Source organism: Arvicanthis niloticus, chromosome 2 (assembly GCF_011762505.2).
Source record: "Arvicanthis niloticus isolate mArvNil1 chromosome 2, mArvNil1.pat.X, whole genome shotgun sequence".
NCBI classification, from domain to species: domain Eukaryota; kingdom Metazoa; phylum Chordata; class Mammalia; order Rodentia; family Muridae; genus Arvicanthis; species Arvicanthis niloticus.
The window spans coordinates 66,539,113-66,556,051 of NC_047659.1; the positions used below are offsets into that span (position 1 = coordinate 66,539,113).

General features: G+C 48.1%; 1 protein-coding gene across 7 annotated transcripts in view; it reads right to left on the reverse strand.

The window, feature by feature from the left end:
- Prdm11 (PR/SET domain 11) overlaps positions 1-16,939 on the reverse strand; it is a 79,271-nt gene that overhangs the window by 22,799 nt on the left and 39,533 nt on the right. For 4 of the 7 annotated variants that reach the window (XM_076929305.1, XM_034495367.2, XM_076929306.1 and 1 more), the window contains exon 5: positions 4,910-4,977. In XM_076929305.1, the coding sequence (XP_076785420.1) occupies positions 4,910-4,977 (68 nt within the window). Of the gene's footprint in view, positions 1-869; positions 1,292-4,909; positions 4,978-5,775; positions 5,875-13,511; positions 13,531-16,939 lie in introns of those variants that run through there. The other 3 variants (XM_076929307.1, XM_076929308.1, XM_076929309.1) reach the window with 3 other exon arrangements.

Here is a 16,939-nt window from a genome sequence, read left to right on the forward strand (position 1 = left end):
TCAAGCTCAGAAGACTGGAGAGTAGAGGACAAAGCAGACAGAGTGACCAGTCAGTCACGAAGAAAGGTCTCTCTCCCTGGCCCAGCTCTGCCATTGGGCTGCTGTGGTGGTGCCCCTCCCCCCTGCTGGCTATGATGGGGCTTCCCTGGCTTCTGCAGTTCCTGGAACGTGCCAAGCGCCTTCCTGATGTGGGCCTTGTACATGCTGTTCCCAGCCTGCTCGCCTTCCCCTCCCCTCCTCTGCGCCTCACACCAGGCTTGGTTAACTCTTCCTCAACCCTCAAACATCTTCCTCAGCCAGGCTTTGCCGTTTCTACAGCTGCGGCACTCCATTCATGTGCTTCGCAGACTCAGCACAGACTGCAGAGTGGCAGACCCAGTGTGGGCCCTGGAGATCACAAAAGTCCAAGGCTGGAAATTGGGCTGTCCTGGACTGGATGAGCTCTCATCCTTCCTCTAAGGTGAACAATAATCAAGAAGGTATGTCTAACCTTTTGACACTGTAACACAAGGTCAACTACAAAGTTTCTGTTCCGGGTACCAAACAAACAAAAAACTTGCACTGTTTTAAATGAGGTTATGATTTGGGTTAGGCTGCCTTCAGAGTTATGCATGTAACCCTTAGGCCACAGGCCAGATCCCTCTGAAGCTTGTTTAGTCCCACAAGTGTCGGTGTGGGTTTTGGATGCAGCCCTGTCCTTCCTGCTCCCAAGCCAGATTCTGGCATAGAATAGATGTGCAAGAAGAGGAGACAGGACAGAAGTAAGATGGGGCCATGGAGAGGGTCACAGAGACAGGCAGGGCTGAGAACTAGCAAGAGAAGAGGTGCACAAGAGGAAGCAAGCCCCACACTTAGGCAGCGATACTCACAGCTGGTAGACGGGCTGTCGGTTCCATCCAGCTCTGCTCTGGGGAAGCCGTGCCCAGCCCTGGCTGTGAGCAGTGCAGACTTGATGGCTCTCTCGTGGGTAGTGAGCATGATGGGATGGGTGTGGCTCCCGATCCTTGGGCCCGACAGTGACTGCCGCATGAAGGCCAGCTTGTCCTTGGTCCTGCGCTTCATGTCATCCCACCTGTGCTTAATGTCCTTGACGGAGCGGGGAACCTGGCTGACGGAGGTAACTTTCCGAGCTATGCCTTCCCAAATCTTGTCCCTGTCAGCGTGGGACAGCCGCATGGTCTCTCTCCCAAAGAGAACTGCTTCGTGACGGGTCACCTCTGTGACCAGAATGTCTAGCTCCTCCTTGGAGAATTTAGGCTTCCTCTTACGCTCGGTCAGGGGCAGCACGTTCCTTGGGTTGAATATCCCACAAAGCATAATTGGGTAAATGACTGTTAATGAGGGTGGTCCTCCTCCTTCCTAATCACAGGCCCCATCTGGGAAGACAGGGAACACCTGGGACCACCCAGGCCCCACCACACCCTCCTCCTACGATGATGCCTTTCCCTCTCTCCTTCTCAGAGGGAAGGCAGGAAGGAGGTGGTAGGAGCCCAGTGACTGCAGGGTGGGCTACCCTACCTCTCATCAGCCTCAAGCACCAGGCAGTTCAAGCTCACTCGACTTCTGCTGCCTCGTTCTCCCCTTCTAGACCAGTTTCTGAGGGTGCAAGAACTTTAACCACTTACGGGACCCGAGAAGCAGTTCAGTGGTTAAGGAATTTACTTTCTGTTGAGGATTAGAATTTGGATCCTGGCAACCACATCAGGTAATTCACAAATGGCTGTCATTCAAACTCCAATGGATCTGTTGCCCCTTTTTGGCCTCTGTGGGCATCTGCACACACACACACACACACACACACACACACACACACACACACATCAAGTTAGTTTAAAACATAGCCCACAGTGGACTGCAGTGGCAACCACAGAAAGTTTATTCTGTCACCTGTGACCTGTTTCCATTCTTCCAGCGTCTCTCATGTCCCTATTTCTGAACATGTGTGACAAGCTCTTCTCCCTCAGGGGTACCACCAGAGGCTCCTCATGCTGTGCCCGCTGTGGCCTTCTAGTTAAGATATGAAGCACCCATGAGCATCCACCAAGAGATGTGTTACCCTTGGAAGGCCACCAGGATAACTTTGATTCCACTGAGGCTCTTCAGCCTGACCTTGCACCTGTTCTGGCTTTAGAACTCAAAGAGCATTATAGTTCTAACTGCATTTCACTATAGCTTTGAAACGATAGTTCTATCCAAGAGGAACCAGGGTGTTGAGGCAAACTTGGATCCCAACCCATACCTCTGGATGCTTCTAAAATCACAGTAGTCCCGGCGGGACACAGTTCCTCCAACCTTACATCGGAATCCTCCCAGCTAACTGAGTGTAACAAGATAAAGAAAAGCTTGGGGCTTCCGTACCCAGCTCAGGACAAAGGCCTTGCACTCAGACAGACTTGTGACTATACCTGGGGACCACAGGGTCTCTGTAAAACTAGCGTGAAGCTCATAGGTCCCTAATTATGCCCCTATGGGACTCAGAGTCTGTGTTACGAGAGGAGATTACTGTACAGGATGGAATGTTCAATAATATGCTTACCTTTTACCCCTGCAAACTGGGAGAACCCAAGCATGAAGCTGCACTCATCTAGAATGTCTGAAAGCACTGCCAAAGGCACACACGTCTCAAGTGCCCCTGGTTGAGCATTACTGCATGCAGAGCACCTAACACAGAGCTTGTACAGGTTAACACTCAAGATATGAATATCCTTGTACCTGCCCCTTGCTGGGACCACCACTAATTTCATAAAGACGTCGATCCACTACATCACTCCCAAGGCCCTGGCCTGTGACAGCACAACTAAGAGTCTATAAATTGACAAGAGCTCCCAAAAGCAAAGCCACACACAATCACCGGATCTTGGAACCTTAAATCAGGACACATCAGCTAAGATGGACTACCCAGGAGTCACCTGGGGTCAGGACAGGCTAGGGTATCAGGACAGAGTCATGTTAATAAAGTTGAGAGCAGCAGACTTCCACCCACTGAACCTCCACAGCCAGGAGGAGCAGTGCTCTGCTTGGTCCTATGTATATTATCAGAAAGAACTGTGGCTTGCAGGTCTAGAGACACAGGGCCCCAGACCTCATTTTGCCACAGATGACACGAATGTGAGCAAGACTTTGCACTGCTCTGGGTCTCAGTTCATCACTGGAGCATGATCACCAGCACAGAGCAACGGCTGTCAGCCCGAGTGGCCACATCAGAGTCATTATAAAGAGCTTGAAAAAGTGTGATGCTCCGGAACCCTCCCCAACCGAGTTACACCAGCAGCCCTGGCACACTAACCAACAGCCGAGTTGGCTGAGATGAGGCACCGTCTTCTAAGGAGCAGTGGGAAAACCTTTTGCTCAAACAAAAGCTCAGAAACGGGAGGACACATGGGACAAGTCCGCTCTCTGAGCCATAGTTTCTGGAGCTCTGCAAGTAACTATCACAGGATGCATCAGACTCACTCGTTCAGCTGGCCTAGACCTGACCGCGGTGACCCATGCGAAGGCCCAGCCCAGGGCTATTCTGTCAATCAGCAGCCTTCCTGTAAGGCTCATGCCCACTTGCTCCAGCTGTCCTCAACAAAGTCCTGGACCCTCAGAAGGCACATATCAAAGGCTCCTCCCTATCCCATCTGGACCCCTCTACAGCACATATCTGTGCCCCTCTGACATGTATGCAGTGACAGGTGTGCCTGTAGGGGTGCAGAGGGCAGAGGTTGGCAGGGCTGCACTAGCCTACTCTCAAGCATCCATATGAATCTGAGCTGATGCGGTGCTCAGCGGAAGGGATCGAGGCACTGTCAAGCTGACCTGGACCTTTGGGCAGAGAGAAAAGAAGGTCACTAAGAGTATCAAGTACAACTTCTGGTGCCACTTTTAGGGATAGCTGACCATCTTGTAGAGGAGGAGGCCATATGTGGGTGCTGATTCTGCACTGTTTAGGGCAGTGGAAACATCTGCACTCTCAACTAGAGGATGAGCCCAAACTGTCCTGCAAACCAGCTGCAGCCCTAAGGACATACAGGTGGCAGTGAGGCCACGGAGAGGGACACAGGGGACCTCCTCATGACTTCCCACTTCCAACCAGCTCCTCTTCATGTGCTCAGACTGCCTGAGACATCTCTTGCTGTCCCCATCTCTCATCTTCCCATCGGTCCCCAAAGGTCACCCATCTGCCATCTGAGACACACAGAACTGTATGTGATAGGGCCTTGGATTCATAATCTAGTCCACAAAGGCCTTCCTTTCTGCTAAACAAATCTAAACATCTATCACTGTCTCTGGATCCCAGATGTAGACCACCAAGTGCTACTGGGGGCTACTGGGGTCAGACTGACCTTTTTCCGCTGGTAGGACCCACACATATCACACAGGCTGGCTCTGAGCATGGACCTCAACTCAATGTGGCCACCTGGGAAGTGACCCTTGTTTAATTCTTTGCTCTCTCTGGCTAGACTTTAAGGATGCTTCTGACACACAGTCCTGGGCCACAGTCTTGGCCAGGGTAGAACCATGCTGGCCAGCAGTCAAGTTTAGTGTGAGCCCTGTGGGAAAGGGAGCTGGAGATGTCAAGAGCCTTTGCTCCCATAAAGGATGACTTCTGGGTCTTCCCTGGAATGATGTCATCCAGGCAGCAATGCCCTGGGCTAAACGTCAGTGGTCCATCCTAGTTGGGGACATTTTTCCTCTTTTCAGGAGTTCTACCAGGAGCCATGGATTCCTGGAGCCTGTTGGTCTGGCCACAGGCTCTCTAGAGCCTCTGATGGAAGCCTGGGTGACAGGACACTTCTTTCAGACCTTGTCAGCTGCAGTTCTGGAGCAGCCTGGAGAGCTCTGAGGTTCTGGAGGCTCAAGATACTCCCTGGGCCCACCCCAGAGGCTGGTGAGGTTCACTGGAGCTGGCAGGGATGGGACTCACCTCATCCAGTTGGCCCTGGTCTCATCCGACCCATCTATGGACTTGTAGCGGTTGTTCTTGTCCACAATCTGGAAAACAGAAAGACTGTCTAAAGTGGGCCATTACAGAAGGGGCTCTCACATGCCTGGGCTCCTTACCTAAGGCCCAGGAACCAGCTCCACCATCAGTCTCACCTCTTCCCTCTGCCCTCCTACACTGTCCGCACCACCACCTCAGCTGCTGTCAAGAAGCTTTGTCGTCTCCTCTCCTCCTACCCCCATTCTCTTAGCAACCCTGAAGACCACTGACACCCCCTCATCTGTGCTGATAGAATCGGAATCCTGGGCAACATGGCCCAGGGTCACACCACTCAACACAGGTACCAGGCTTCGCGACAAAAGCTGAAGACAGCCTCTCTCTCTGCTGTGTGTGTAGGAGATGAAGACCACCACTGGGGCCCAGGCACTCATCCTCGGATGATATTACAAATAGCCAAGACCCTTAGGGTTTGGGGCAGGGTTGTATGCGAATGTCTGTACCCCACAATCATTCTGAGAATCAAGATCCATGGAATTCTAGTGTCCCTTACTTTCTTTGTGGAGGGCAGGAGTCCTTAAAAGTCAGTTCTGCTACAGATTTTAAGCTTGAAAGTTAAGGCAGAAAGAGAGACACCCTCAGAAATGAAGATACACCAGACAGCATGGGTGTCGGCCTCTCTAATGGTGTCTCTGGTTCTTTCTTAACTAAAGTTATGAGCAACCTACTGTTAGTCTACTATCGATCTTGTGTAGATAGTCAGTCTATAATCTTTCCATTTGTGCACGACTTGACATCATTTTGCATTGTGTGTGTGAAGCAAAGATTATTAAGTTCTCTTCACTACTTACTGAGTACATCCACATTTCAGTTCTGGGAAATCCTCAGCTTTTATGGTTTTCTTCTTTAATACAACCTCTCATTTACTCCATCCTCTTGCAGTAGAATTTCTATTAAATAAACATAGACTATCTTATTCCCCCGCCCCATGTCTTTTAGCTACCCATCCATAGTCTCCTCTGTCTTTCGGAGCAGTGCAGGAACGTTTCTCAGCGCTGTTTCACTCCACCGTGGTTTCTCTGCCTACACTGGTTTCTTCCATCCACCAGGGTTTCCTTCCTTACTTTGCTTGCTTTTTTGATGTTTTGTCTTCATTTTGGTTTGTAAAAATTTTGAGGCAGACCTTCACTATGTACCCAGGCTGGTCTTGAACTTTCAATCCTCCCATTCATCCTCCTGGGTGCTGGAATTACAGGCACTCACCACCAGGCCCAATGCTTTGCTTTGTTATGTGAATCTTTCATTCAACTAACATTTTTCACTTTCAGTGTTATTGATTCTTTTTGAAGATCTGTCTCTTTTTCATTTGTCGCTTTGGGTTTCAGTGACACGATCCTTCCTCCTCGTTTCCACAGCTTAGTTGAGGTATAAACTGCATACAACACAAACTTCCTGTGGAAACGTGCTAGAGCAAGGCTGGTTCCTGGAGGACTTGGTGGCGCAGAGCAATCACAAGCCCCTCGACACTGGTGATAACACTCCACCATTCTCCTCAACAATAGGAGAACAAATTTTTGTCAATTGTAGTCAAACTGTATGACTTGGGTCATCTCAAGGTTTTGTCTATTGAGCTTCTGATGAAATTCACATTTATAATCATAACCTTCCAGGTCTGTACACCTGAGCCCCGCCCACCTGTCTGATTGGCCTTGGCCTGAGCCCTGCCCACCTGTCTGATTGGCCTTGGCCTGAGCCCTGCCCACCTGTCCGATTGGCCGTCCTGAGCCCCGCCCACCTGCCTGATTGGCCTTGGCCTGAGCCCCGCCCACCTGTCTGATTGGCCTTGGCCTGAGCCCCGCCCACCTGTCTGATTGGCCTTGGCCTGTTATGTTTTGAACAAGAACTGTGCACATCAGGCTCCTGTGTTGAGCACCTTGTTTTCCAGATGACAGTGCTATTTTAGGAGTTGCCAAGAACTTTGGAAGGACAATCTACTTGGAGAATGCTGTGACATGTTCTTTCCTTGCTGTCTGCTTGCTTGTCCACCGTGAGGTGAGCAGACTCCTCCACAGGCTCCTATGGCCATGTTCTGCTTCATCACAGGCCTAGGATTAATGGAACCAAAGACTATGGACTGGAACCTTCAAGACCCTGAGCCAAAATATCCTTTCCTTTGTTTAGAGGTTTATGTCAAGTATTTGTCATAGTCAAGAAAAAAGTAAGTAATCCAGCTTCTCTGTGTCCCTCCCTCACTGCAGCCTGTTTCGAGAGGCAGTCAGCCTAACTTAGGTCCATGCCTAAAACCTCTTTTCCATAAGCTTAAGGGAATCATACTCATGAAGCATTTCAAGTACTCAGAAATGATGAGGGGATAATGTAGCTGACAGCAAGAACTGACAAAATGCAGTCATTTCCAGCTCAGATCTTTCCCTTTGCTTCAAAACAATCCCAAGTTGAGACAGGAAGACGAGTCATGGTGTATAGGGCCTGACAAACTGAGTTTAATCCCCAGATCACAAATGAAGATAGGAAAGAAGCAGTTCCTGAGAGCTGTCCTCTAACCAACACACACACATACACCCCACATACACAGACACACTTGCATGCACACACAACACATAGACACACACTCTCCAAATAAATAAAAATTATAAATTCCTAATAAAGACCCTCTCAGCCTTCAACTTCTTTTCCACTTTTTCCCTGACAGGACACCCTCAGCACATCCTGGAGCCAGCGGGGACCCTAACCCCACCCCATTTTTGATGCATGCATTTTCCTCTCCTAAGAACAACATGCAATACTGTTTTTGCAAAATCTAGAAAATGTTACAGTCTAGTCTGAAATGTTCCCTACAGGCTTGTGTTTTGACAATGTGGTTGGTCTCCTGCTGGTGGCACTATTTTGAAGGGTGCCACTTTATCTGAAGACTTCAGGAGGTAGGGCCCAGGTGGCAGACTCTGGTTCCTGTCCCTCCCTGTGCTTTAAATGTCTTCACCACCATACACCCTGCCAACACTTCCCCACTATGATGGTTTGAATCCCTCTGAAACCCTGACCTAAAATAAGCATTTCTTCCTCTCCTCTTTTCTATTGGGAACTTGATTATAGACATGCAATAGTAACTAATGTCAAGAATTCACTGAAATGGCCTCCAAGTGACCACATCCTGCTAAAATATTTCCTCGCAGATCTGTGGATACCTATTCCCTTCTAATCTGTGGGTCTCCGACTATGTCACCTCTGCAGGCCTTCCTGATTTGGGCTAGCTCTCTCCTGCCACAGCCCTGGCCTCCCCCAGCATTAGTACCATGACATCCCATTACTTTTCTCAAGACCCTAGTGATAAAGAACATTCCCACTGATGGTATGTCTGTTAGCTGTGAGTCTGACGAGAGGCTCCCTTACCAGGTCCAAAGGAGTGGAGACAAGACACAGGGCCCTGCCATCTCCAGTAGCACCCCCACCGCCTTACTCAGTATATGTACAAGGTAGAATCCTGGTTGACTGGTGGATGATGGAACAAAGAGCCTTTAAGTAAAAAGCAAGCGGGAAAACCCCACAAACCTGACAGTGTTAATATGTTAGTAAAGAAGCAATGAGTGGGTACACTGGGCCAGCCTGTACTAACTGAGGTTAACTATTAACTTGCTGGACTTCCCTAAACCAGCTGTGAGACAAAACCATCTTCATAACTTACAAGGCAACATATTTTTAAGAGGTACCACTCAGAATGGGCATGATGGCCTTCTGGAGGAAGAAGCAGACCATCTCTATGAGTTCAAAGACCCTACTTGGTACAGGGTATGGCTAGCATACCTCATCCCCTACCCTGAATTCTCCAGCTCAGGGGCTGGGTTGCCCTTCCCTATATAATGCAGCCATTTTGGTTACCTCTCCTGACTTCTGTACCTAGTTCCTCTCTCCTCTCTCCTCTCTCCCCCCACCTTCCCCCATGGCCCAGCTCAGTCTAGTCATGCCCACTCTGGACTCTCCCAGATGTCGCTGCCTCTGACTATGCTCTCCCTTTATCTACAATAAATGTTCTCCTCCAACACACCCAGGAGCACACAACCTTTCCTTTATATTTCTTTTCTTTTTTTTTCATTCAAGTTCAATCCTCAGAATCCAAATAAAAATGCTGGACATAGTGATGTGACCTTGTAATCCTGACCCTGTAGAGATGGACATAGGATCTCTGGGGCTTGCTGGCTAGCCACTCTAGCCAATCTGCAAGCCCAGGCCAGTGAGAGTTTTCAAAACAAAGATAAGGAGGCTGGAGAGATGGCTTGAGGACCCTCAAACTCAGGAGACCCTTACTCAAGTCTCAGGAAATCACGGCCACTCAAAAATCGCAAGACACCGTACCTAGGTGCAATCAGCAGAGGTTTATTAGGGAGAGTTGGCTAGCCAAGGTCAATTCAGTTCACTCACGCAGGAGTTGAATTGACAAAGCCAGTCAGTCTGAGAAGGGTTTTTAAAGGGGGAAACCACAAACCTGGAGAGTGAGGAGGGGATGAAAGGTTGCTAAGGAAATATAACATAAAAATAGTGGAGAATTCCAGAGGAACGCAACCTAAGTGAATCAGGGTCATGTGGAAAACACTCTGTATTCTCAAAATGTGGTCTTGCCCTGTCACTAGCTCAGCTATTTCTCAGTCTCACCTAGATGGCTTGCATTTCTCTTTGTGGTTAGGAATGTGTCTTCCTGCTTTGGGCCTTCCCCACCCACAGGTGGGTTCTCTTCCCTGAGGCTTGAGGAATGTTAGTCTAGCAAGTGTCCTCTGGCTCAGGGATAATGTACTCTTCCCAGAATGTATCCCAGGGCAGTGAAGGCCTGAAATCTTACATTCAGTTCCGCTTTCTGGAACCTGCATTCTTTTGCTCAGGTCTACGGGTAAAGAAAAGGCCTGTATATATTTTATAAAATGGTCTTTATAATTTTTCACTCTACAGGCTCAGTGGTCAAGAGCTCTGACTGTACCTCCTAAGGTCCTGAGTTCAACTCCCAGCAACAACAGTGTACTCATATACATAAAACAAAATGAGTAATTCTTTATGAAGTTTAAGATACCAAGGTCATATTGCTGCAGCTCAGGCCTCCTCCACAGATGACAAGCTCTGAAGATGACAGGTTCCCTAGGAGGTGACCTGGACCTCCATGGAATGGCCCAGAGTCCAGTCCTTATGCCAACACTGCACACCTATGTTACTTCTCCCAGTGAGCACAGCTCACAGTTTAAGACCTGCATGTGTGGCTTCAGGCAAGTTTTCTCTGTAACACCATCTTGCAGCCTTTCAACCTTGAGCACAGCAGAGGCTAATGGTGGGTATTAGCATCATAACTATGACTGCCATCGAGGAAAAGACCAAATATTCCCTGTTGTTAATTCTGGGTTGAGGCGTGATATATGCCAGTCAACACAGAGTGGTACTAATTACCTTTTGATCCCTTACAGCTCCAACGGAGCAGAGGGATCTAACTGGGCTGGGAAGGACACGGAAGCTACCTGAAGCCTCTGTGCCTTCTAACTGTGGCTGGTTCAGCCTAAAGGTTTTCTGGGGATGCTCCTTGGCTTAGCTTTACTACCATGGCATCAGGGGAACAGCTAGAATGACAAGCTTTAGGGACAAAATGGTGAAGACTTATAAATCTTAGTCTCGGTTCTACCGCTTTGAAGAGACACCATGATCAAGGCAACGCTTGTGAAAGCATTTAACCGGGGGCTTATGGTTTCTGAGGTTTAACCCATTATCACCATGGTAGGAAGCATGGCGTCATGCTGGCAGCTGCTGATGCTGTAGCTGAGAGATACATTCTAATCCATAGGCAGACAGAGAGAGCAAGGCTGGACTTAGCATGGGCTTTTGAAACCTCAAAGCCCACCCCCTTTCTCCAACAAGCCACTCTTCCTAATCACTCCAGTCCTTTCAAATGGTGCCACTTCCTAGGGACTATGCATTCAAATGTATGAGCCTCCAGGGCCATTCTTATTCAAACCACCACATTCCACTCCCTGGGCCCCATAGGCTTGTAGCCATATCTTAATAGAAGAATGCACTCAGTCCAACTTCAAAAATCCCCATATTCTATCACAGTCTTAACACTCTTTAAAAGTTCAAAGTGTCTTCTGAGATTCATGCAATCTCTTAACTATAAAATCAAAATCAAAAGCAGATCACATACTTCCAACATACAATGGCCTATAATATACATTACCATTCCAAAAGGGAGCAGAGTGAGGAAATATTGGGCCAAAACAAAACCAAACCCCAGCAGGATGAACTCCAAATTCTGCATCTCCGTGTCTGCTGTCAAAATGGTCTTCAGGTCTCTAACTCCTTTCAGTTCTGTTGACTGCAGCACACTTCTCTTAGTCTGGGTCCTAAGCTAAGGGGTTAGCAGCTCTCCTCCACAGGTTTCCCAGGACTCTGACATACTCAGGCAAAGCCAGGCTTCACCTTCACAGCTACACACAATGGTCTCTTTAGACCTCCATGCAGGGATACCCTTCACATACACCTGGCCTCAGCAACTTTCCTTAGCCGTGAGAGGAGATTTTCAATCCCTTTCTTGTATCCTTGACTCTATAGCCAGAACGATGTGGCCAAAGCTGCCAAGTTCTGCTGCTTGCTGGGGCAAGAATTTGGCCCCTCTTTGAGTGACACATGCATCAGCTCTCTGTTGTGGATGCTTACTTTCACTGCTGAAGCTTGGTGTTGATTCCTTTTCCTATGGTAGAACCTTAGCTGGGCAGGGCCTATCCTGAGGTCACCAAGCCCTTCATTACTTTTAGCATCAGGTTTTTCTTTAAACATATTTTTTCTCGCTGGGCACAGATCCTGGATGGATCCAGCATCACATTTCCTGGTGCTCCTTCTCCTCAAAATGTATATTTTGTATTTGTGGTTGTACAGTTTACTCTTTCTCATTATAGGTCTGCAAGAGTGGTTACTAATAACTATGCAGTGAATAACAGTGAAGACTTGAAATCTCCTCTGCCAGTGCCGTTAATTCAAAACTCTTCAATTTAGTCTCAGGTGGATATTTAGGACAATGGTAAAAGCAGCTACAATCTTTGCCAACATCTTACAGGAAGGGTTTCTAGGACACCTGCTAATATTCTTTCCCTCTAAAACTTCTTGATCTAGGTCCTCACAGTTCAAATTGTCCCCAGCACTGTCTTCCATGATCCTAGTAGGGTGGCCTAGTAAGCCCCACTTAAAGCATCCAAACACTTTCCTAGCCCAAAGTTCCAGTCTTCTATATTCCTCCAGCAAACATTATGGTCCTGTCTGTCACACCAATACCCTAGGCCCCGGTACTAACTACTGTCTTTGTCTCTGTTCTCTTGCTGTAAAGAGACACCAACCATGACCAAGGCAACTCTTATGAAAGAAATCATTTAATTGGGGCTTGCTTACAGTTTAGAGGTTTAGTCTATTACCATCATTCCAGTGAAGCCACAGGGACTCCCTTTTATTGTTCTAAGACTGCTGTTGGTAAAATTTCTGTTTCTAAAACCACCTTACTGGGGTCTGATTGTCATACCCACTGGTGTGCATGTGTCACAGACAGCCCTTGATGAGTCTGGGAAGAAGTACACACGTTGATACATCAGCCCAACCCATGCCCAACCTACTTCTGCCTTAATGGCCATTGTTCCTGTGACTCCATCAAGTATCCACGCTCAGCAGTTCAGACATAACTCTGTGCGTTCCAGGCCCTGAGCTCTATGGTAACCTTGAGAACCTGTCATGTTACATGATAGACACTTGGTGCTTTGCTTCCCTGTGTCCCAGCCCTCACCAATGGCCAGACTTTCTGTCTCTGCCTCTCAGAGTTTGATGATTTCTGGTTCTTCCTAGGACTGTTGTGGAGTGGATTTCTTTACTTCTGTGTATTCATTGCCATAAACACACACACACACACACATGCATGCACACACATATATAAAATATTGTGTGTGTGTCCCTGGAGATGTGTTAAATGAGGAATAGTCACACAACCCCAGATCTTAGATCTAAACTGACATACTTCACCTTCTCTATCTCTTCCTGAAGCCACATGAAGTTGGCCAAGGACAATCAAATCAGCCTGTCACCTGCCCATCACCACAGGCACCAGACCCACTGAACATCAATACTTGTAGCTCCTGAGTGTCTTCCAGAGGCTGTGTGCTTGGGTCACATGTCGAAGCTAGACCACTGAGAGAACAGACTCCAGCCGGTTGAAGAACCAGGATCTGAACTGTCCAGAGTCCTTTGGCCACATCAGACAGTGTTCCCCCTTAAGGGTCCCATGGTTCTGCCTGGGAAGGGCACCTGATCCCACAGAACCAGTGTCAGTACCAACCACCCACCCCTTCCTCAGGGTGAGGAGTAGGCTCCCAGGGAAGCAAAAGGCATCTTCAGGCCCTATGGTAGACCTTAGGAAGTGTATGAGGTGGGACTGACAAGCGTGGCTTGGAGCAGAAAGAGCCTTGAGCAAACCTACAAGAATCTGACTGCCCTGCCCTACAGGCAACACAAGTGCAAACCAGAATGGCCAGGGGAAAAAGCAAACAATGAATGTGAAATACCATACCGTAGTTTAGAAGGGTTTCCAACAGCACCGAGTCACATCCTGGCACCTCTGCAGTCACAGGGGACAACTGATCCTGCACAAAGCAATGTGTCACAAAGCTGGGATGCTGGGGAGAGGAGGTGACCTGAGTACATTCTGGGTTTAGCACCATCCTAAGGACATCTGTCCTTGCAAGAGACACTGTGATCCACAAAACAGGATAGTTTCCCATCTGGCCCATTACAGAAAATACCGATTGGCTGTGTTTTCTGACACTGAGGTAGTTAGTGTCACACAAGAGTTGATTATGCAGTATCAGTTATTACTACTTGTCACTAGACAGTGGCCAAAGGACAGATACACACTGTTTAAGTAAATAAAATCTTCCTTCTGGCAAAGCTCCTTGTGGCAGTAACAGTAATCAAAGCCAGGGACAAACACGGGGAAAATAAAGAGATTACTGGGGAATTGGCTTGGTGGATAAAGTGCTTGCTACACAGGTGGAGTTCACATCCCCAGGCTCTGTGTAAAAGCTGTGCAGGCGTGGCAGTACTCGGGAAGCCGAGCCAGGGAACTCCAGGCAAAAGCAGGCTATAGATTCAGCAAAAGACCCTGCCTCAATAAATGTAGTGGGGAGTGAATAAAGAAGACACTGAATGTCTTCTTCGGGCCTCCATGGGCATGCACCCATAAGTGCACAAACACACATGCACATTACACACATGTGCACGCACACACACACGCCCAGAGCCTCTAACACTTCACCCGAAACACTACCTGTGAAGCTATGATGGTGTGTGATGCTCAAATGGTTTTGTTGGTCTCAACTGTGCATGGCAGACTCACTCTAGTCTCTTTATTGGTGAATTCATTTTTACCGCCACCTTTCCCTCGCAATCCACCATAATGAGAAAGACACGGAACTGCTGTTGGGACAGTGCATGATCGGAGCTGGTAGCAAGTGAGGAATGAGGTCAGTGGAAATGGTGGAGCATCCTGTGCACATCCTATTGGCCTGCACGCTCTAATAAGTGTGGCTATCAGGAAGGAGAAAGCGGAGGCTAAGAAGCCTGACCACCAGTGTCCCCTTGAATGGCCAGGGGAGGCCTTCATAAGGGCATTAGTCCTACAAGAGACATTGACAAGACAGCAGTGAACACATGAGACATGCCTGGGATAATAACACAGAGTGGTACAGGCCGGGCCAGCCAACCACTGATGGCACATCCAGTATGCCCCCACTGCATTTCACATACCCCTGTGAACTAAGAATGACTTTTGAACCTTTTAAAAAATAAACCTTTTTAAATGTCTTTTAAAAATGTTTTTCTTCATGTAACTTTACTTCTATGGTTTTCTACAATTACAATTTATTTTATTTAGACCTAAATAAAATTGTATTGGAACACCATTTGCACTCCTCCGGGGTCACTGGGGCTGCTTCTGCACCACAATGGGCAGAGTGCAGTAGCTGGGACAGAAACTGGGTGCTCTGTGGCTTCTACCGTAAAAAATAGAGACTGATTTTTACTTGTGTATAGGCCATGTATATGACATTGTCTGAAGAGGCCAGAAGGTGGTGCTGGAGCCCAGGGAGCTGGAGTGATGGACAGCTGTGAGCTGCTGCTGGACACAGGTGCTGGGAACTGAATTTGGGTCTTCTGGAAGAGCAGCAAATGCTTCTAACTGCTAAACCATCTCTCCAACCCCCGAAACTAATTTATGAAAAAGGCTTGGACTATACTTACACACACACATACACAAACAATTATAAATACAAGCATAAATGTTATAAGATGTAGCTACAGGTGATCCTAAGAGCAAGATTTTCGGTGTGATTTGGGGTTGGGTTTTTTATCAGACAGGATTGTAATATGTAACCCAGGCTTTGGACTCTGGCTATTCTCTTCTCTCAGCCTCCTGGGTGTTCAGATTATAGGTATGCACCACCACACCAAGCTCTTTGAAACTTTCATAGTTAAAAATTAGCAGAAATTAAATAAAAAGCAACAACAACAACAACAAGCACTCATTCAGGATAGGGAGACTCAGATGGCCACATGAGCCTGAGCACCTCGGTTTGAATCTCCAGAACCCACAGAAGAGCTGTGTGCGGTAATGCTGAGGAACCAGAAGGAGGCAACTAGGGCCCGTTGGCAAGCCATTCAGCCCATCAGTGAACTCTGGGTTCAAGAAGAGAAAATAATTGTTTCAGAACATAAGGTGGAGAAAGACCAAGGAAGACACCTGAAGTCAATCTCTGGCCTCCACGGGCACACACAAAGTGCACAGCGGACGCTCACACATAAAACAATCACATGCAAAGTACTTTTTCATCTGTATACACCCATACATGCCTCAGTCTCTCCAATGTCCCCTCACTCAGGACAAGCCTGAGGTTCTGTGCTTCCCTGACCCCCCTGAGATAGCAGACCTAGGCTGCCAACTCCTGGCACCATCTTAAGACTCTAGACTTGCTTTTCTTCTCTCTCAGCTGTAATACCCCACTGAGGTCTGTTTTACACACCTTGCCAGGCTGCCCTAAATCCTCTCTGGAACAAAACATGGACTACATGAAAAACTTAAAATAGAAACCTTTGCTGGCTCCTCTTTCTTCTGCCTCTTTTCCAAACCACGGGGTTACACAGAGGCTCTAAGCACCTTGTGCCTGCGGTACTGTCCTAGCCCGAAGCATCTGGTGGGGAGGTGTGTGTGGGGGGAGGTGGGGCTGAGAGACTTTGATCCGTGATTTACTGCATGATAAATTCCATTGGGCTGAGAGAGCAGAGAAAGGGGCGTATCTTGTCTAAGCAGCCAGAACTGAGCTCACAACTCATGCCAGGGCAGTCAGGCCTTCTGTCCCTGTGAACCCAGGCACTCACACTCAGCACACAGTGGGACCAGCTCTCCTCCAGCTTGAATAGAATCAGAGAGGGAACTGATGCTGGGCAGTAAGGAGGAGAAAAGATCCATCAGGGAAGCAGGAAGGAAAAGCACAGGAGGAAGGGAGGTGGGGAGGGCCAAGAGGTGAGAGGAGGCAGGTTCTGCAGCCAGATGGCAACAGGCCTAAAGCCTAGTGTAGTTCTGCCTAGCTGCTTAGTTTACTATGCAATGGCCCATTTCTCCCCTCCCCATCATCCCCCAGCAGAATGACAACACATTGTGTTACAGGAAGAACAAGGTAGAATTGGAGGAACAATGCTGTTAGTGGGGAGTCCACCCCTGGCCAGGTGTTATTTGGCTCAATAAACACTATGGGTTGGTTGTGTTTACTATGATCAGGCCCTATTACCACTAGAGTGCCATGTGCACATATCATTGAACTGTTGTGCACAAACCTTGTGTGAGTGTGTGTGTGTGTGTGTGTAGTTTTGAAAGCCAGAGAGGTCAACAGCAGGTGTCTTTCCCCAAGACTACTTTACTTTTTTTTTTTTTGTTTTTTTTTTTGT